The 21,614-nt window shown below is 39.7% G+C and overlaps 2 protein-coding genes across 2 annotated transcripts in view; one reads left to right on the forward strand and one right to left on the reverse strand.

Moving 5' to 3' along the window:
• Nucleotides 1–21,614, forward strand: part of sema5a (sema domain, seven thrombospondin repeats (type 1 and type 1-like), transmembrane domain (TM) and short cytoplasmic domain, (semaphorin) 5A) — a 124,244-nt gene that overhangs the window by 43,075 nt on the left and 59,555 nt on the right. Inside the window, exons 3-5 of the mRNA XM_061666684.1 lie at nt 7,332–7,431; nt 9,926–9,971; nt 18,742–18,804. Coding sequence (XP_061522668.1) covers nt 7,332–7,431; nt 9,926–9,971; nt 18,742–18,804 — 209 coding nt within the window. The remainder of the gene's footprint in view (nt 1–7,331; nt 7,432–9,925; nt 9,972–18,741; nt 18,805–21,614) is intronic.
• Nucleotides 20,269–21,282, reverse strand: LOC133396463 (cilia- and flagella-associated protein 45-like). Its single transcript, XM_061666346.1, has one exon. The coding sequence runs from the start codon at nt 21,280–21,282 to the stop codon at nt 20,269–20,271; it is 1,014 nt and encodes a 337-aa protein (XP_061522330.1).

Here is a 21,614-nt window from a genome sequence, read left to right on the forward strand (position 1 = left end):
CATTACCACAGAGTTGTATTTAGAGTGAATTGACTGTTCATTTCTGTGAGAGTCTGCTGCCACACTCTATTTGAACAACTCCCAGAACAAAAACATCCACACTTCAAAATTGGTTCCATATGTTGCCATTGTTACACCAAGCTGAAACTTTGAGCTCTGCCAGATCAGCGTGGCCTCTAATGCCGAGTGCAAATATTTATCCATCCTGTCTTTTTGTCAGCCGCTTCATGTCAGAACCGGGGAATAACAAATGGGATGTGTGCAATGAGGTGTTCTATTTTGAGGAGGAGGGAGACAGAGGTTAAGGGGATAAGATGGAAACCGGTGCCAGGGGGATGAAGGGATTTGCATGCATGTGCATGTTCTTTGGTTTCATGTTGGCACTGAGCCCTGCCCCTGTTTTTGGAAATCTCACCCCAGTGATGGTGTGTCTGATCCTGCCTACTTGTGAGTGATGGTGCCTTCATCTCATACGCAACCAGCACACTAATTCAGGCAACTATCTTACATGCTCGTCTATGATGTGATTAAATTATGTGCATTTACATTTAACACACAAGGAATTTGTCTCCGGTATTTGTGTTTTTGGGACATACTTGGTAAACCGAGATGATTCTGATTCTGATTCTTATTTATTGTTGTGCTGATATGATGAACCCATATAACAGGCTCAGGAAATCTAGAAACAACGGTTTTAATTGTATTTATTAGCTTGGGGGTTGTCCTCTCTTTTCCTTTGCTACTGAGTTAACGATAAGGTTGATTTGTTTGGCACTGTGTGGTATCATAAATATCTCCCCGGGGTGGCCTTACAAAGAACCATTTCAACCCTGCACAAGGCACATAAATATCATAATACCGCACATTTACATGCCTGTTGTAAAACCAAACTGTGATCGGGTGAAGTCCCGTGAATGAAATGGCCCATTGACACCAATTATTAATGTTTAGTATCCTTGCCTTGATCACAAAAGGCTATAACTCCTGAGTGCTGTACAATTTGGACCTTTTGCCCCCTTTGCACACTTCCACAAATACCATGTCTTCTCTCATTCTTTCACACAAAAAGAAACACACACCACACACACTCTTGCAGGAAGTGGAGGAATGAGGGAAGGTTGGGTTCTCCAAGCCTGTCGTCTCTCAGGTGGTGTCACAGAAAAATTTGTATGCCAAGGATTTTCTTGAGAGCAGGAAGAAAAAAACAAAGCCTAGTGAGGTTTAAAGATTGGCGTTTCTAAAAATGTGTCTTCCTCCAAGACCAAATCAGCTGGAAGACATTCAGACAAATTAAATATTTAGGATGAAATTGACTGTGGTCTTGCTTCTAGGGATATTTTGTTGAAAGAAAACAAGGGAAATATTGGACTTGTTTGGTTTCACAAAGCTGGAGTTCGGTCCCAGTGCATGAGTTGCGGCGTGCAGGTGCTGTTTGGAAGTTGCCATCCCATCGCTCTATTTGTCTTTGTTTGGACTCGCTCAGAACGCCGGAATTTGTCACCGGAACACACTTCTGTTTGTGCTTGCTTTTGGTGCTGTCAAGGGGGAGCATGCTTTCATTCGAAATGTTGACAGGTGTGCCCGAAGACGCAGACACCGCGTTTTCCAGTTTTTTCAGTCTGTCATCTTGCTCTGTTCTAACCTTGATGGAAAGTTCCTTCACAAATTTAATAAAAAAAAAAAAAAAAAAAGCTCTTTCAAAGTTTGCTCTGTATAAATTTAGATTGCTGGGAATACAAGTTAGTTGAATTTCTGGCCCATACACTCAAACCAACTTCAGATGTACTTACTCCTATCTAAGAGGATAATTTTTGTTGCAGACTACACTTACAGTAAAACATTATTATGCCTATTTAGGGTTTGATGGGCTTGTGACTCGGATGGTATCCTCTAAATGCTACTTGAAACTGGACTTTTACAGCTTTTACTGTGGAAAAGATACAATTACAGCAGTTAATTAGCCTCATGGCCATTTCATAGAGCTTGTAACAAAAGGTATATAATGGACTTACGTACATTATAAAAACAATGTATACACTGTAGAGCAGTTGATTATGTTGAGCAGGCCTCCTCTTTTCCCCAAGATAATCTGTTAATGATTGAAAAAGGACGTTTACCACTTCCAACAGTATACAACAAAAGAAGTTTTAAAAAAATACTGACTGTGATGGAAATTTAGCACAACAGGCTGCAACATGTGATCAGATTGTTTTTGTCTTTAGTATTGGTCAAGCAGTTATGTAGCTCATTGCCCAAAGTTATTGCTGTACATTATGTTTCAAGTAACTAAAACCAATCATGTTTGTGATAACAAGGCGACTTATGTTTTGAATTAGCGTGACAACAGCTGCAATGTTTGTCAGAAGACCTTGGGCCTGATTTACTATAATCCCAAATAGCTGGCACTAGATTTCTTGTTTACTCTAACAGATTGTGCACACTCTTGGTGGCCATTTTGTGCATGATTTAATAAGATGGTGATCTTTTACTAAGATCCAAAATAGCGGGTGCTAAATTGTGTGTTCACTCACAAAGAACTGGTGTGTGCGCTGTTGGCAACAGGTATAAAAGTGGTGGAGACCAACGCATTTAAAAGAGGGTTTGGGGCTTTACAATATATACATACGTGCAAATCATTTGCCTTTCAGCGAAATTTTCCGTTTTGGAACTCAAAATAGGCCATTCACGTGAATCGTATAGATCCGATGAGTTTTTCCGGGGGTGGTCGCTGTCGTTATAGGCTGCTTAGTACTCCTTGAACACTGGCAGCTGGATCTATTCCACACATCCACCAGCCACACACAGATTATACAGTAATTGTGAATATTACTCCGCGGCGGACTAATATGCGAGCGCATTGACCTGAAGTTCCTCCAGTGTACTCGGGACCTGCTTTGGATTAGGCACAGGAGACCAGAAAAAAACACTTCCGACACATCTGCTGTTAGGAAGTTTACTTTACTTAGATCATTGTTACTCCGTTACAATGATCTAAATGTCGCTCGCTACTTTTACCTATCAATTATTGCTTATTTATTAACTATTTCATGCACGAGACGAAGACGAAGCTTGGTTATTTGCGCCAATCCAATTTAAGCGCCAGTGATGTTTAAGTCTAGTTCACCAATCAACACAAGAAAGTCACATAACCTCACACAACGTCTTCTATTGGGCTTCCCGGGCATCGATATTAACACGAAATATGCCAGTCCATCTGATTGTCATGCGTACGTGGCCACCATTTTGGGAAGGTCAGTCGTTACCATGAAGGCAACGGCGCACTCCTCTTGTTTCATGTATTGTAGTATTTGTCTGGCACTGTCTGCCCAAACGTGGATATTTCAACTCACTTATAACTTTAGAAAACACTGTGCAGTAAATTGCAGATGTTTTGTTGTAGTTTTGACTGTGTATACACACAAACACAGCAACATCAGAATGTGCACATTCACATTTTATTTAATTATTTTATTTTTTATTGATATTCATGCTTTAGGTAGTCACTGAGGGTGTAGTTGTACACTCGCCTGACTTTGGTGCGGGCAGCGTGGGTTCAGTTCCCACTCAGTGATGGTGTGAATGTGAGTGCGAATGGTTGTCCGTGTCTGTATGTGCCCTGCGACTGACGGGCGACCGGTTCAGGGTGTAGTGCGCCTTTCACCGAAGTCAGCTGGGATAGGCTCCAGCGCCCCGCGACCCTAACCAGGATAAGCGGTGTTGAAAATGGATGGATGGATGCGTTAGGTACATTTTCATGTCTTTCCAGAGATGCTCAATTGGGTTTAAGTCAGGGCTTTGGCTGGGCCATTCAAGAACAGTCACGGAGTTGTTCTGAAGCCCTCCTTCTGTATTTTAGCTTTGTGCTTAGGGTCATTGTCTTGTTTGAGGGTGAACCTTCGGCCCAGTCTGAGGTTGTGAGCACTCTGTAGAAGGTTTTCGTCCAGGATATCCTGTACTTGGCCGCATTCATCTTTCCTTCGATTGCAACAAGTCGTCATGTCACCAAGGCTCTTCTCCCCCGATTGCTCAGTTTGGCTGGACGGCCACCTCGAGGAAGGGTTCTGATAGTCCCAAACGTCTTCCATTTAAGGATTATGGAGGCCACTGTGCTCTCAGGAACCTTAAGTGCAGCAGAAATGTTTTTGTAACCTTGGCCAGTTCTGATCGTCCCAAACGTGTTCCATTTAAGGATTATGGAGGCCACTATACTCTCAGGAACCTTAAGTGCAGCAGAATTTTTTTTTGTAACCTTGGCCAGATCTGTACCTTGTCACAATTCTGTCTCTGAGCTCTGCAGGCACTTCCTTTGACCTCATGATGCTCATTTGCTCTGACATGCACTGTGAGCTGTAAGGTCTGATATACACAGGTGTGTGGCTTTCCTTATCAAGTGCAATCAGTATAATCAAACACAGCTGGACTCCACTGAAGGTGTAGAACCATCTCAAGGATGATCAGAAAAAATGGACAGCACGCGAATTAAATATGGGTGTCACAGCAATGGGTCTGCATTCCATACATCTGCTCTTTACAACCATTCCCCTTTCCTGTAAGGAATAAATTACAATGACATTACTATTACAGTAACAGAGAATATTGCCACAGCACTGATTGGCTTAACTCAGGAAACTGTTGCTCTCGTGTGTGAGACAGCATAGGAAACAATATATGGCACCTTGTTAATCTAATTGACCCTGTCTGCAGTCGTTTATCCATCTTGTCACGTGACCACTCAGATTATTTATAACATAACATCGTGGAAAAATCTTCTTCTAAAAACACTGATATGTTCTCTACCAGTGTCTCAAGAAGCTCCTAAAACCATCCTTGCTCAAATTTCAATGGAAATATCATTTCATATTATTAATTTTAAATTTGTATTTTTTTCTTCACCATCGGTAGTCCATCAAACCAGAAACACTGATCAATAAATCTATACCATCACTGAACAATTAACCCATACCAGTGATTATTTGTGATGTCACAAACCTTCATGCAAACATTAGTGAGTCTACTGTACATGTCATTAATTTCACACGGTAATAGATTACCCTACACATCAGTTTAGTGTAAAATATAATGTAGGCAAAATACACTTTGTTGGCATTGTTGTCTTGTTAAAATGCCACTTATGTAATAAAGTGAGAAAGTCAGTAATCATAACATAATTGCAAGAGCCCTCCCTAGAAAGTGTTATATTTTTGGAAACCAAAATATAATCACATCTTGGTTCATCCATGTTTACAAAGAATTATTTGAACATATTAACACACACTTTTTTTCTATTAACACACTTATTTTTGACTGTATCCACTTTTTAAACCCTGCTTGAGAATCTCGTAGCTAGCATTAAGTTTTCTTTTCCCTTAATTTAAATCAATCTACAGTATATTATATCAACTTGTTGGCTTATAACCCAAAACGGACAGACTGATTTTCTCCCTTTTCAAAAATAGCTAAATTAAATGTATTATTACTTACAGAGTAGAGAGAATACAATCATGATGATAATTAAATAACTTACTGAGCTGTGCTACAAATTATGCAGTTTGCAGGCTTCTTAACACAGTGGACGAGACCTTTGTGTGAGCCATTAAACAACAAACATGCTTTACTTTCTAGATGCACCACTGAAATGAAGCTTTTTAAAAAAATAATAATAATCATCATAATAATAACATTTCTACATCGGCCAGCACATTGTTTGACTTCAATGCTGTTAAATGAATAAACACAGTTGTTTTGCATACCGCAATCTAAAAACATACAGTTGTGGCATGATGAGTTATGATGAGATGAAGGACTGATTGAGTTCTCTCAGTTAATCCTATCAAATAACCAGACAGCAGACAGACTGTCCTCATGGCAAGCGACCTCCCTGGACCTGTGATTGGATTGGTCAAGGGTTAATGGATCGGGTGGCATGACACCAGGCTTATATATCATTGTCTGTCTGCGGCTCTGTCCCTATGTCTTTACGCACGCAGCTCAACATTTGCGAAACATATGTAGAAGATGCATTTATACATTGAATCAATAACAACTGGATTGTGCAAAGTAACATTTTTCGAGGTGAGCTTGAAACAGTTTGTCCATTTCCCTTGAGAAATGGCCTGAAAATGTCATAAAAACAACTTTAATAACAGAATAAGCAAGTTCAAGAACAGATCGTATCAGTATATCATATTTGAATGAATAAATGATATATATGTATTAAATATTTATCCAAAGACACCAACCATGAAGAAAAAAACATTCTTAGCAAGTTCGGGTTCAAACCCTAATGTCATCAACCCCTTGTTGTGCTAGTTACCGCGACATCCACAGGAAGTCCGCTAACCTGGGTTTTCCGGGTTTGTTAACATGACGTTCTGCATGTATCGGATTGAACTACTGAAATAAATTGTGTTCCACAATATTCTAAATTATTGAAATGCACCTGTATGTGAAGGTTAATTGAGCGACACTGCGCAACTCCCCCTGCAGCTAAGTGAGGTTAGCAGAACATTAGAAAAGGCTCTCAGTATAGAGTAATAAACAATGTTAAATGACCTCTCTGGTATTGTCAATCAAAACTGGGCATTATCTTTGTTGGAGCTTTGTTTTTTATCATTGTTCTTGGGTCTTTGTACAGGTGCACCTGACATTTTGGATGCTATAAGTATACTAATAATGTTCAAGCATCATTCCAAATGTGTAGCTGGTTTCAACGGTAACTCTTTGTACAAAGTCTTCAACTTTCAAATAGTAATTACTGCTGCTTGTTTAAGGCAGAGGTATAAAATTCATCATGAAGTTCATCCAAATTATACCACACTTAAATATACTTTGTCCTGCTGCTCAGTGGTTCCTTTTAGATTACTGCAATTTCCTGTGGTGTAATTGGATGTTTAAAATGTTTTTTTTTGTTTTTTTTTTTGTTTTTCTTTGCCTGAAATAACACTGTAATGAAATGCTAATTTGCCATAATCATTGACTTGGATGTTGTTTTTTTTAGTCCATTCCTGGTTGGTCTCATGCTGTGGACTTAGTAAATAAACAGTGTATATGTATGGCATCTTTGAAGGATTCTCATTCTTTGTAATACAAAAAAATAATAATGTGTCACTGCTGTTGTAAACAGAAGTGCAAGGCAACATCTCTGAACATAAAGGAACATTATCCTGCATCAAGATTTACAAAGATCCATAGACTTGTTCATTTACTTTGGATGTGTCTCGAGAAAAGTAGCGACAACACTTTGAACACAGTCAATACATCTGTCCAGCTGTCTTCTGCCATCTTGACTCTGATTGGCTCACTCATGTTGCGTCCTGTGTTGCCATTGGCAGGGATGGAGCCGTGGATTTTCCGGTTCAAAGCAGAGGGCACGGTGGATTACTCCCAGTTGACCTTTGATCCCAGCCAGAACGAGCTGATTGTGGGTGCCAGGTATGTATACGTGACTTTGTTTTTTCCCTTTAATGTCTTTTCTGCTATGTTTCCCTTTTCCCTGTCATCGTTTCGCATTTTATTCAATGGTACACTGTCTGAAATGAGCTTGTCCAGATGTCTTCAAAAGTCCAAGAAAAAGGACTTTTGATGGATTTGCCCCAAAGGTGTATTAGGGCCACACCAAATAGATAAAAAACAAGATATAAATTATAATTGTAAAGGCAGATTTTTTGAGAATGTCACAAATTCCACACAAACATAAACCCAGCAGACTGAGAACAGAAGCCACTCTCTTCAGAGATATATGCCATATATTAATCAAGTAATATCATTAAATATTTTAAGAAAAAGTTATGGTTAGCAGATATGGTAAAAGATAAAAAGAAAAAGAGTATAAGAGAGAATAAAATGGAGTTATTCCTCAGTGACATAAACCTTAAACCTTTTATACTCATGATGGTGATTATGTGACAAAACATTGACAATTGCGTTGTTTGTCAAATTTGCAGAAGTGTAAATATTCTCAACAGTCATTGTCAGTTTTATGTATATGCTAATACCACATACCCATCTTTATTTTCATAAAATTGCACCTTTTTCTCGTCATACTATGACTATTCCCTTGAAATTAGCACTTTTTTGAGGATATTTTTGTAAAGTTAAAATTGTTCTCTGTACTGTAAAACTATGACATTTCTCAAATATGACCTGAAATTATGATTGAACTGCAAAAATGACAGCTCGGTTTCAAAATATCATTACTTATTCTGGGACTTTACAGTTTTCTTAATATTTTTTTCTTTTCAATGTGACCCTAACAGCCTTTAGTAAAATTCCCATCTGTGCATCTTTTATTTTAGCTAACATTGCGGTAATCCTGTCAATCTGTGGGATTAGGGCCACTCAAAAACGTCATCTAGTTCAGTCCCTACTCACCGCCAACTTTGATGTCTGGTGAGTGTCTAACTATAAAAGTTGATGTGGTTGGGTAGATGGCGGCAAACCGGGTTAGACGTGGATGATAATGGAGGGGAGAAGGGATCGATGCAAATATCAATTTTGTACAGTAAAAAAATCAGAGGCTGCATCGAGATGTGGTTGATAGCCTCTCAGGAAGATTGATAGATCTCTGTGAGAGCATTGGTTGATAACAATATGTGTGTGCAAGCCCCTGTGCATGCATGTAGGGAGTCTGAAGCTGTAGTGGCATGTGGAATAATGAGAAAATGTCTGTTGTTGATATGGAAGAAAAGTTAGTGTACGAACTGCAAGCTGTTGATGTTTTCATGGAATTCATTTATTGCGACTAGAAAATGGAATGTTAAACCTGTTCCTCCTGTATCATGATTGGTCTTTGGAGGACAGAAACGTGAAATAATTTTCATTTAAAAAGCTGCAAAGAGAAAATGATAGTCGTTCTCAAGGGTCTCCCTCTGGTAATGTAGCCCCCCTGATACATTGTTGGCCTATACAAAATTATTTATTGCGAGGGTATTTATAGGAATGCAATCGCTCTTGAAAAGTGGCATGTGCCCATGAAATCATTCTTTGAGCGATTCGAGAGATTCGCTAATGCAAAGTTTCCGACAATATCTTTCGTTTTCATATATTCCTACCGATGTTTTACTTTTTAACCGATCTCTAAAATGTGAGAGACCCCACGTGACAAGGAAAAAATCGACAAGTCTGCGCTCTTGTACACCATATAGTAAATAGTGTGCAGTGTACACAGCAGACCACACACAACGATATCAAAGAAGAAGAATCATTCGAAGAAATAATTGAAGCTCGGCTAACTGTTAGCTTATCTTGTATATATATGTTTTCTCTTTGGCAGTTTTATTATGGTGAAATACCTCTTAAACATGTTGTACAAACACTCAACACAACCACCTGTGTGTCTGGGAACATCGTTCCATTTCATGTCCTGCCTCACCAGAACTCCTTGTTATCCATGCACATAAGAATTTGCCACCGCAAATATTAAACAGAGAACTGGGCATTCATTTGCTAACATTAATGGGAAGGGGGCTAAAGGTTCAAATTTGGCCAGGTTATTGCTAGGCTCTATGTCTATACAGCGTTCGTCACTTACGGTATGTTCATGTCTTGTTTAATGTCTTTCAATGGACATACTCTACTAGGTGATGTTTTTCTTTTTTTTTCTTTTAGATTTCTATTTCTTTCTACAGTACAAGCCAAGCTTGGCACGTACCTTTTCTCTCTCTTCTACTTTTATTCATTTCCAAATTAATGTTTAAAGATTCTGTCTGTTCCTGCAGTGGTTTGAGCTACTGAAATCTACCAATGTAAAGGCTTATTTGAATTTTCAAGTCGAGCTGCCCTTTTAAATATGTTTACTTCCTCGAAATATTTACCTCTGAACTTCCTGTTTACTTCTGGGAATAGAAATCCCCTTGGAATATTCCCCTATTCGTGGATTTATCTGGGATACCATACAGTACCTCATATTATCCTGTTTTCCTTTCAGAAATCATCTCTTCAGGCTCAATCTTGAGGACCTAACACTGATCCAGGTGAGTGCAAACACTCCTCTGCCGTCTCACTTTCTTCATTGTTCTCTTTGGAGGAGCCTCGGTTCTGCTCGCATCGCTTCCTGCCTCCCAACAGACACTTTGCATGCAGGATGAAGTTAGCTGGCAGCCCCCACAACTTAAAGCTGTCACGGTAAAAAAAAAAAAAAAAAAAAAAAAACGGCTTTGCATTTCACACGTCACAATGTCTTCGCATCCGCTGGAGTGACTGACAGCTGGTTTGGTTGTAAGCACTCACAAGGGAGGGAAAGAATTGCTCTAAAATCTTCTCACTGGTAATACCCTTGATGTTTGAACCTAATATGACTTATATTCTGTGGATGGGCTTCGGCTGGGTATTAACGAGGTGTGCAATTTTTTGGTGGTACTGTTCTGATTAAACTTTTTTTGCGCTTGCCCCAAACAGAAAGGAAGGCTACTAACTTCGGTGCTACATTTTAGACGACAACATGTTCAATGACTATTAAGTTGAATAAAGTTTGCGTCTATGCTGGTCTATTCTATCTAACTGGCCTGTGAAACCTGCTCAAAAATTGGAAATCTTTGACATATTTGAAGGTTTAAATAATTACTTTCCCTGGTAGCTAGTTCATTTATGAATGAGTAGTTCAGTTACTAATTCAATTATTATTTGGGAATGCAATTAGTTTTAGTTACCAATTACTTTTTTTAAAAAGTGTGCCCGACACTGCTCCTAACTAGCTAACTAACATTCAAACAACACAGCGTCTTGCTTTCTTTGTTTGTCTTGTACTACTAACCGCAGCACTTTTTTTTTTTTTTTTTTGCCACAACAATATACCGCATTTATTCAAATAGCGGGCCCTACTCAAATAGATGCCATGCTGTGGGATGCTTTGTTCGGCTGACCACATATTGCAAACAAGTTCTCATTTTAATTAAATTTGGGCAAGACGTCAATGGTCACTGGCCAATTGCAGGGCACATAGAAACCATTCACACTCACATTCGCACCTATGGACAAAAGAGTCTTCAATTAACCTTGCCTACATATTTTTGAAATATGGGAGGAAGTACCCACAGAAAACCCACAAAGGCCAAGGAGAATATACAAACTCCACACAGAAAGGCCAAGATTCAGGAGATCCAGGAATTATTTATCGCCACTGTTTGTTCCGAAAGGACATTTCCCTTCATTCTTTATGTATGAATCGTAATGAAAAAAATGTATGAAAGAGCATGATTGTGTACAATTTGATGCGGATCCAAGTTAGGTTTGACTGTGCTATTCTTTTTCAACAATAACAACTACTACTACTACAACTACTACTTCTACCCTTCAGAGAGTGCATGCACAGAATCCAATTCAGCTCCCCCACAAATAGCATCCATCTCAAGAAGTACTGTATAATGAAGGAGTGAGGGGGCTGCAAAACAGTGTCAAGCCCAGAAGCAGTCTGGAGGTTGGTGCCTTGCTCGAGGGAAGGGAACTAATATCTTTCCAGCAGCCAGTATTCTGACACTATTATCTTGTATGTTACAATGTAACTTTTTTTGTGCTAAATTGAGCTTTGCATGCACTTCTGCCCCCTGCTGGGCTAAACCTTTGAGGGCCTGCAGTGTTCGCATACAAACATTGATAGATCCAAGGTTTGTTTGTTGGTGGTAGCAGCATGATTTCTTTGATACGTAGACAGACGCTGATGTTTGCCATTTACACCCCGGGAGAACCAGTGGAGAGATTGAGAAAGAGGCAAAAAAGGCAACAGGGAAATGAGAATGGCTGAATAGAACAAAGAGAGAAGAGTGGGTGCCATGTAAACACAAAGCTGCCTGGAAAGCAAAATGAGAAAAATGACGAAATGACATAGGAAGCAAGGCCAAGTCTGGTGAAAAGGAGGGAGCTGAGGGTGGTGTGAGACAGACAAAAAGCTCTTGCAGTCTTTTTTGGATGCTCACATATGCTTTGTGAAGATCCAAGCTCTGTAATCATCCAACCTTCTTTAATCCGGGATTCAATGGGGAGATTTTCAGCAAGCCTATCAATCAATCCTTCATTTCGAGACCACAAGCTCATCACGTAATCAAACAAAAGTTTAAGTTAAGACCTAGTCCAACTTCTGTCTATGCTGGTCACACCCAGCGGTGATGGCGTTTTCCAGATGAATAAAAAAGTTGCTTGAAACTTCGAAATGACCCAGGCGCTCGGCCCTGCTTTGCATTTGACTGGAGCTGATTTTCCATGTCAGGCAGAAGGCTGACTGCAACTCCTGAATTTTAAAGAGCACAGGTGCTCTTTTACCATGCAACACCTTCTGAAGTATTTTCAATCCTTTTGTGGTGTCTATTGTGCCTTTAAAGCAGGAATACATGCATTGAAATTTGATTGCCTCACTGGCTAAATTCACTCATAACATACATTTGTGTTAACCTTTCCATTCCGCAACATTGTTTCACTCACATTTCATGTGGTGCTAATTGATCATATGCTCATAATCATTTTGCACAAAGGCTCTTATTGTCCACATTAAGTACGCATACAAAAGTAGTATCACAAATTCTGCCATTTTTAAGATATTGTTTATTTTTGTCTGGCACTGAGATAAAGTGAGAGCTATTTTACACGTTTATTATTGTAGATAACCCAACACTATTATTTCATTTCTGGTTGCGGCAAAATGAATGTTAAGATGATTACCCAGGCCAATCAATTCCCAATTTATTTGTTAAGGACTTTAAAAATGATGCTTAAGATTGGGGTGAACATGAGCATGAATAGTACACATGAAGTATGTAATATAGCCATGAAACCTTTTGTCACATTATAGCAAAATACAGTATATCTTATCTAGCTTGGTGTGTTGAGTCCTTTTCAGATTGGTATTACTTCATGGATGATTTAAGGCAGGGGTGTCAAACTCTTTTTTTTGTCTCGGGCCGCATTGTAGTTATGATTTCCCTCAGAGAGCCGTTAGAACAGTGAAACCATCCATCCAACCATCTTCATTACCGCTTATCCTCACTAGGGTCGCGGGCTGCGGGAGCCTATCCCAGCTATCTTCGGGCGGGAGGTGGGGTACACCCTGAACTGGTCCCCACCAAAATTATTATTATTATTATCATTACACAACAAACTGAAGGATAACTAGTTTTGAAATCAGAAGACAAGGATAATAGTTTGTTCAAGTATTGTTTAGGTTACTGTAGAAGAAGGGTTTGGTAACAGAAATAATGCAATATCTCCACATTATTGTTTATTATTGTGACAATTTGGAATTAGGGTACAGATTTTAGCAAAAATCACAGACGTTGACGAGCATGATTTGCTTTCGCGGGCCACATAAAATGATGTGGCGGGCCGCATCTGCCCCCCGGGCCTTGAGTTTGACACCATAATTTAAGGGATACACTTCCCTACCCTGTTACACATATCAGGGTTAGACTTAGAGATGGACTGAACCCACTAATTATAATCTTGCTATTAGTGCCAGCCATGCTGGGTAATGATAAAACATACAGAAGAAAAGAGGTAAGAATATCAAAACATAAAGAGCAGAAGCACTGAAGCCATCTGAAAACTCTTAAACATTCATTGACCATATGTCTGTTTGGTCCTATCTTGGTCCTCGCATAAGAAAGGTGATGACGATTTGACAGGGGAGGTCTCGGCCACATGGGAACACATACAAAATTCTAAACTGTATTTCAATATTATAGTCGTGAGTGTCTACTCAAATGGAGTAGCAATGAAATCTCTCAAGGTTTGAAGTGGGAAAAGTTAGACCCTGGTCTGTGAGTCAGTCCTCGCTTTTTTTCTTGATGATTGAAGTTGACATCTGCTACTTTCCATGCTTTTATTCCCACAGCCTGTCGTGGCTTTTCTCTTCCTGTCAACCTTCACCCTTGTCCTCACTTAATCAGTGAAACACTGCCAAGAGCAACCAGCATGTACTTTTCTCCTTGCCCTACTTTAAACACTTTAAGGTCAGACTTGAAGAAACAAAAATGTAACTGTAATTTGTGTGTCTGTAATATGTGAAAAAACGGATATCAGGTATTTTGGAACCAATTGCCTTAAAAACACTGGCTTCCACCTCGAAGACCAATCCCTCCTCTCACATCTGTTCCATATTGTCCCTCATTCCACCGCCGAGCCTACACTCATCAGTCACAACATTCGGTACCCCAGCGCAATCTGTTGAAATCCAATACAAAAGCTGTAAACAAAAAAAAAAAATGCCCACACACACTTGCCCCTTCCCAGCAAATATGAGTAGCAGTAGAGACGGGCATTTATCCGTCTGTCCCTTTCAAACAGAACTTACTGAAGCAGGACATTTGTCTGAAGCGTAGCCGTTGCAGCCTCACGCATTCCGATAATGCGCGGTGACATCTGCGCCATGTCTGGAAAAGTGATGACTGCTTTCAACGCGAAGGGGGGCAAGCAGTGAGTCTCCGTGTTAGACCGCCGTACACAAGCGTTGTTCAGCCTCTGTTCGGCCACTGACACTATGTTGGATGGGTAGTGCGAAAGGGGCTAGTCGCCTCTGATGGAGGAGATATTATTATTATATTAATATTAGGAGATAAATATTATAACACAGTTGCTATTGTATTATATATTGTGCTTTGTAGTCGTATAGAGACGCACCGCATCACATATATAAAAGGTGTCTCTTCATCACACCGATGTCATTTTTAGAAACACTACAGCAGCAGGAGGTCGTCAATGTTCAGAAGTGCACTATCGTACAGCTTTCAAGCAAACCTGCAATCTTCCAATTACATGACACACGCTTTTCCAAATCCCTACCTAATTGCAAATTAGGAGAAATTGTTGGATGTTTTGAATGAAGGCAGCCCATTTTAGTCCCAATTGCACTCTTGGTCTAATAGCACGCTTCACACTTTCTTTGATGATGACCCTGAAAGCCATAACTGAGGGGGGGGCTGAAAGAGTGTAATGGGCAGCTGCAAACATCATTTAATAGGACCCATGCTGAGCGTATTTCAATAAAAGTAAATCCATTAGAAATGTGTAGTTCTCATGCTCAATTCCTAATTCTAAATGCAGCCAAGAGATGGTGGGCCATTTTATGCTTCTAACGTCATAGTAAAAGTTTGGGAACATGGCTCCAATGCACAAAACGTTATGTTAGTGATTTTATGATTTTAGTGTGAAAGAACTTAATTTGTGAGCCAGCAGGCACAGTCACAGGTCCGACGTCAGTGATGTCTGACCTCACAAAATCTTTTCTAAACAAATAATTGCTAACAATTCCCACAGCCTCACTCCAAAACCTTGTTGTGTAGGCGATGATTTAAGTGGCAGTTCAGACTTCACGTGATGTTGGTCAACCCATTTTTTTTCTTTCCAACCAATTGATTCGAATAGTAAATATGATGGCAGAGCATCAAGATTGTACCTGTGAAATTAGATATTCACCGAATCCAGTCCAAGCTGTCTAGCTTTCACTCACAGCAATGTGTCTTTTAATGATAAGACATGCAGTCAGACAGCTGGCAGCAGAGCCTTCTTCCATGAGCCTTCTACACTCATAATACTGCCGTTTTACAATTCAGCTCCTCACTCATGCACTAACTACTTTGCTCAACCCACATTGGTGCCTTGGTTCTGACAGACTTCTAAAGTAGGCTCTCCCTATTTGTTGTTGTTTATGCCCTGCCCTTGGGTTTAAAATAATCTCCCTGTGCCCAATGTCTCAATAGGTGTCTGTAGATCACCCACGGCCTCTTAGCAATCACACCTCAGGATCAGACTGACAAGACACTCAAGTGCAATGATGAATCGTGACTGAGAACTGTTTACACTGTGTAGTAGTGCTGGAGTGACGCACATCTCGGGATGTTTTTGTTATAACACTGTGCCTTGAGGTTACACCTATCCTTATGTACCTGAGAATCTCTATTCACAGCAGGTGTCTTGTATGAATGTTCCATTTCGACAACTATCTCATAAAATAACTGACTGACACAACTAAATTAACTCACGTCTGTGCCATCTCGGTTTTATTCCCACCTTCCTGTGTGTCTGATTTACAGCCATTGGTCGGCTTTCCAGGAATTGCTCATGCAATCAATCTTTGGATGGCCTCCTTTGTCAATCAATTTAGCAGCGTGACTGCTTACAGGTTACACTTGCTTCTGTAAATGCTTTTTCTCTCTCTCTCTCTCTATGTATTGGGTCAAAAGTTGCATTGAAAGAAATTTTACTGTTTGGTTAAAAATATTCTGGAAGAGAAATGAAAATGAAACACTCGAGTTTGTGAGTTGGTTTTAAGAGTTAAATGGAAAGTACGCCTATTAAAATTAGCATCGTTTGCTTTTTTTTGAGGGCACTGTTTTCTTGATCATCAGCATTAGTGTAATAAAGTTACATATCATTTAAATGTCATACTTTATGTCAGGCTATATTTTTCAACTTAAAAATAACAAAAGTACGGTAACTCATAATAATGATGACAAAAGAAATGAGAGACATTACCAGCAATACATAATGGACTACATTTTGTCAGTAACTTGCCCAACACTGACTAAAAATGCAATACTCGATTGGTAGTGACGCTGTCTTTACACATTAAAAACTGGAAGTGCTCTATTGCAAGTACTTAGAAATATTTCATGATGCAGATTAATTATAGAGTAAAATAAAAAGCTGAACAATAGCAGGTAGTAGCTCAGTCTGTAAGGACTTCAAATTTCAAAAATCTAGAAATAAGTAGTTGTTGGAGAGATGCTAGTCTACTTGCTGGCTACTGTCGAGGTACCCTTAGGCAAGGCATCGTCGTCACCGCCCTAGCACAAGTGGCGCAGCAGTCTGGGCCCACCTCTCACTCTCTCTCCTTGCATTGCCTGCATGGCGTGTGATCTGGTTCGATGTGAGGTGTGCAACACAAAGTATACATTGGAGTGGGAGTTGAATTTCTGCCTGAGGGATAGCAATGAGTGTAATAAATTCCAATTAAAAAGAATGATGAGCTTGTAATGTTCCCTAATGACATCTAGATGGTAGGGCCATCATATTTGGTTGGCAGACCAATCTGAAAGGGTTCCCATCCTAAATATACAGTCGGACAACATGAGGCATTCTAAAAATTGACTTCTGATGATAAATTGCAGCATCATAACAAAAGTCACCACTTTGCTTTGAAATCCCAAAAAGCCAATTCTGCTGGGTCCTGGCTGTGCTGCTGTGTGCGGTTTCCGTCTGTGAGGAGTCGGTGGACTGCATGGCCACAGACAGAATATCCAGTTTACGACTGGAATTTGAATTGACTCGGTCACAGTGAGAAGAGAAAAAAGCCAGCCCGCATTAATATGCAATAGCCTCTTTAAATGGTACCAGACTCTCTCACCTTTCTCCTCAATTTAAGCTCCTTCCAAATGCTGACAATATATGAATATGTAGACATTCATATGTGCACTCGCCAGCCGTAACGTTTGGTACACCTGCACAAACTAATGAGAAAAGGCTGGTTTGAAAGTTTACAAAGAGCACTCAAAAACCACAAGTGAAATATTAAACAATCACATACTTTAATTCAAAATTCAACATTGCTCATACATAATGAATAATGTCCATATAGGATTGACATGACCAAAATCATTGTCATTAAATGTGCGCGGTTGCCAAATTTAAGGTGGATTTTTAAAAGATTAGAACCATGATAAGATTAAAAGGGTGATATGTCAAAAAAAATAAATACAAAAATGAATCCAGGAAGTTGCACAAACACCCAGAATAACATCCTAAGCAAATGTATATTGTTATATCTTGTCTTTATGTATCAATTTCATGAGTGGTTTTCCAATATTTTGCCAGTGTCACACTGCCAAATGAAAAGAAACCCCACTGCAAACTACAACCACAATAATAAACACTTTGTTAAATTAATACCTCACGAATCTGAGTATTATTACTTTGTAAAGTTTGTAAAAACGTTTGATACTGCTCAGTGAGTGCATCTGTGTGTTAAGCCAAAGGGACAGACAGTAAGCAAGGGGCTTAAAAGACACATTTTTAAACTCCTGTGGCATTCTCAACGCCTCTACTGACTAGTTCCGTCTGTCATAGGCAAGCGATCTCAGTGGCGCCATTGTCCTGAGGCTAACACTTATTTCACGAGGAGAGAACTTTATCAACAACAGCTCCACAAGAGGTCACTTTGAAATTAAGTGGCAGAAATTGGAGCAGGCTGGTGTTTTCGTATCTTCTTACACCCTCCCAGCCCTTATTCTGCTATTCTCGGCCCGACATGTAAATCACGTTGACATCCTACCCCTTGTGTGTTATGCTTCGAAATATTTTCTTTTTTTTTTTTTACGCTTCTTGAGGTCTGTGCTGGTTGGCATGCACTTTAATTGGATTTTGTGTCTGTATTTAACATGGCTTAGAAGCTTGTGTGAAGTGCCTGAGTATGTGTGTGCTCACACCTGGGGCTGAGGATGGTGAGAATGTAATGACAAATTCATTTACCGCTAGCCTTTTTCACATAGAGATTAGTGATGTAGGCATTTTATGAAACTCATCTGTGTAGGTTTTCCTTTTTTTTCTGTGACAGTGAGTTCTAGCCTTCTTTAGTGACAAGTCCTCATATTAACAAATGTAGCTGGTGCGTCTGTTTTATGCGTCGGCCATTGTTTTGTTGGTGTTCTCAGATGCTTTTTCCAAGTGCTTCACACTGACATGATGATTTTCTTTCCCCGTTGATGTTTGCTAACTGACAATGGTTTACTGGGAGTCCGATTATCCCTTTCTTTCTCCCTGCAGGAGGCTGAATGGCACTGTGACAAGTTCACCAAGGGAGCCTGCTTCAGCCGAGGAAAGTCTGAGGTATGTTTTGTATAAATGGAGTGAAGTCCAAGCATTTCAAGTGTCACAAAGAAAATATCAGTTTAGGAAATATACTGTAAATGGTCACTTCTGGTTTATGTCAACTGGTCAGGAAAATGGTCCTGTCCTAAGCATTCATTCTCGTACTGTGATGTGTCTTGCATTTCTGTTTAGTAGCTGTCCCTGTTAATGCAATTACATGGTGCCAAGTAAATATATTGTTTTATGTTGAATAGGAAAAAAAATCACAAATATTTGGGCCACGTTTTACATGATTTGTTGTCAGTCCTCGTTTCTTATTATTCCCAGTATGCATTCACTGGTCGCACTATTAGGTACTGTATATCTACAATGAGTGCAGCTTTAATTGTCTCTACACTGAGAGTACAGACCTTCACGTAGGCTTGAATATTTGTTGGCTCATGATAGCAAAAAGAAAGTAATTTATTTCAGAATTTCCTCCGGATCAGGGGGAACAAAATGTTTTGTGAGCCTACAGTAAAATGAGATTTGACAGAGCTATTGTATTTGAACATTTTAAAGAGGATTTTCCCTGTCAGATTTAAATACAGTACAGCTTGCGGAGTCAGGATATGAATTCACTCACGTCCAAAAACATTTGCGATACACAATCAATTCAATGGAAAAAAAGCTATAACAACAAAATCAAACATTCATCTATGCATACGTACAGTACATATACTCTGTTCAAGAAAAGTGGTGAATTAGGATGAACCGCACTATCAGGTTTTTTTGGGATATGACTTGTCTCTTCGAAACAACACACCAAATATGAACATATTTGCTTTCATTATAAAATGTTTACAACTATGCTGGTATTAAACATACAGTCCATATATACATACTAAGACAAACAAAAACACAACCTCCTCCACTGGTAGAGGTAGTAGTAATAAGGTCACGCAAAATAATAGGTCACCTCTTTGGATGTTGCAGTACAGTTTCACACCACTGTTAGCCACAATAACAAAAGTTGTTAAATTAATACCACTGACAGTGTCAAACAATAGTATCTTTGTAAAGAAAGAATTGTTGATACGCTTAAATCAGATTTTGTCAGGCTTATAAGTGTAACAAGTGTGGTTTTGACTTCATCTTCAACATCGTTGTGTGAAAAGATAAAATACCATTCCACACTTTATAAGATAATCAACGATTGCCTCAGAGCATACCACATTCTATCATGTTACACATTTTCCCCGATTTACTGCTCGACATTTCACACTTTTCTAAGCAAAATCACCTGATTTTGAGCTCAAATGTAATGAGGTTGGACATTCTTAATTGGCAATCTTCAAATTGCTTCTTGTCTTTGCTTTTTTTCTACTTCCTTCACCGATCTGCGTCACTTCTCTTTAGTTACGGAGAAAGATGGTGGAAGGGTGTCAAGGCAAATTGGGTGTCAGTGATGATGTCTGTAAAACATATTGGGGCAAGGGGCTGTCAGTTTCCCTCTACTCCTTCAGCTACATCCTTCATGGAGATTGGCGGTAATGCTGGGAATGGATTGAGTGGATCTTCCTGCTCTTTATGCTTTTTATTAGAGCGGTTTGTCCATCTGGGTAATTGATCTAATGTATCATGTGCACGATAATGGTATTGATTGGGGTTAGCTTCGTCTTCTTTGGTCTTTCTCCTTACATACCTGCAGTATTTTTCTGGGATCCCGCAAGCCTTGAGTTCTTTAAGTCTCTCCTCTTTAAATTCCTCCAGCCACCGATTCTTTTCCTGAATCGTCTCCCTCACTTTGCTGACCTCATCGAGCCTCTCTTTGCGCTTGGTGAGGGCCGCCTGCTCACGTTCCCTCACCTGCTCCTTGATGCTCTCTAAATGTGCGTAAGCGTCCCTCAAACGCTTCTTCTCCTTCTCCTCATCTTTGCGTATCGCCTCCTGCGTGCACTTTAGCACTCGGTCGAACTCGCCCTTTTCTCTAGAAATCTCGATAGCCTCACACCGCTTTTTCCACACAAGCTGCTTGTCACGCTCAGTCTGGATTTTACTATTCAAAATCCACCTGTCGAGCTTCTTGATTTGATTGTCCTTTTCTATCAAAGCTTTTTCCCTCATGTGCTGATAGCGGTCGTAGGCCAGCCTTCTGGACTGCAACTCACTCTCCTCCTCATGCTTGATAGCGAAAAGGTCATTCTCAATTATTTGACGCTTTCTTCCCTCAGCAGCCTTTATGTCCTCTTTCTTTTTTATTGCCGCTTTTCTCAAGACCTCCAACTCCTTATCAAGAATACTCGGGCCCTTGGCTTTTGCAAGGATCCGGTCATGTTCGGCATGTGAAAGACAGATTTTTTTTACATGGAGCTCATCGCGTGGGACTCTCACATTGTATATGAAGCCTTGGTTGCAGATTACGATTGTCTTTTTTGGATGCATTCGTATCAAAGGAACCCTGTGGTTGGACTCCATCCCAAATAGACCTCGATCAACCTGAGAAATTGGGTCCATCGTGCGGTACCGACTTTGTCTCCCTAAAGATGAGGAAGCTACACTCATGATTCCGTTATTTTTTGTTAAAGGCAAACAAAAATATTTGTCCAATTTTGTTTTAAAAATACAAATAAATTCTTGTCCCATCTATTCATACAAATATGATGTCAACACAAAGACCAACATGTAAAAAATCACTACTTTAAATTAGAGCTGATTGGCGACATCACAATTTGAGGACACGCTCAACATCATTATGACGTCATAGTATTCTTTGTAACTGAGCGGCGACATCATGACAGGATTTCCAGAAGATCTTTTGGTCTTGCATGTGTTTTCTAAAATACAAC

The sequence above is a fragment of the Phycodurus eques genome, chromosome 21 (assembly GCF_024500275.1).
Source record: "Phycodurus eques isolate BA_2022a chromosome 21, UOR_Pequ_1.1, whole genome shotgun sequence".
In the NCBI taxonomy this organism is placed as follows: Eukaryota; Metazoa; Chordata; class Actinopteri; order Syngnathiformes; family Syngnathidae; genus Phycodurus; species Phycodurus eques.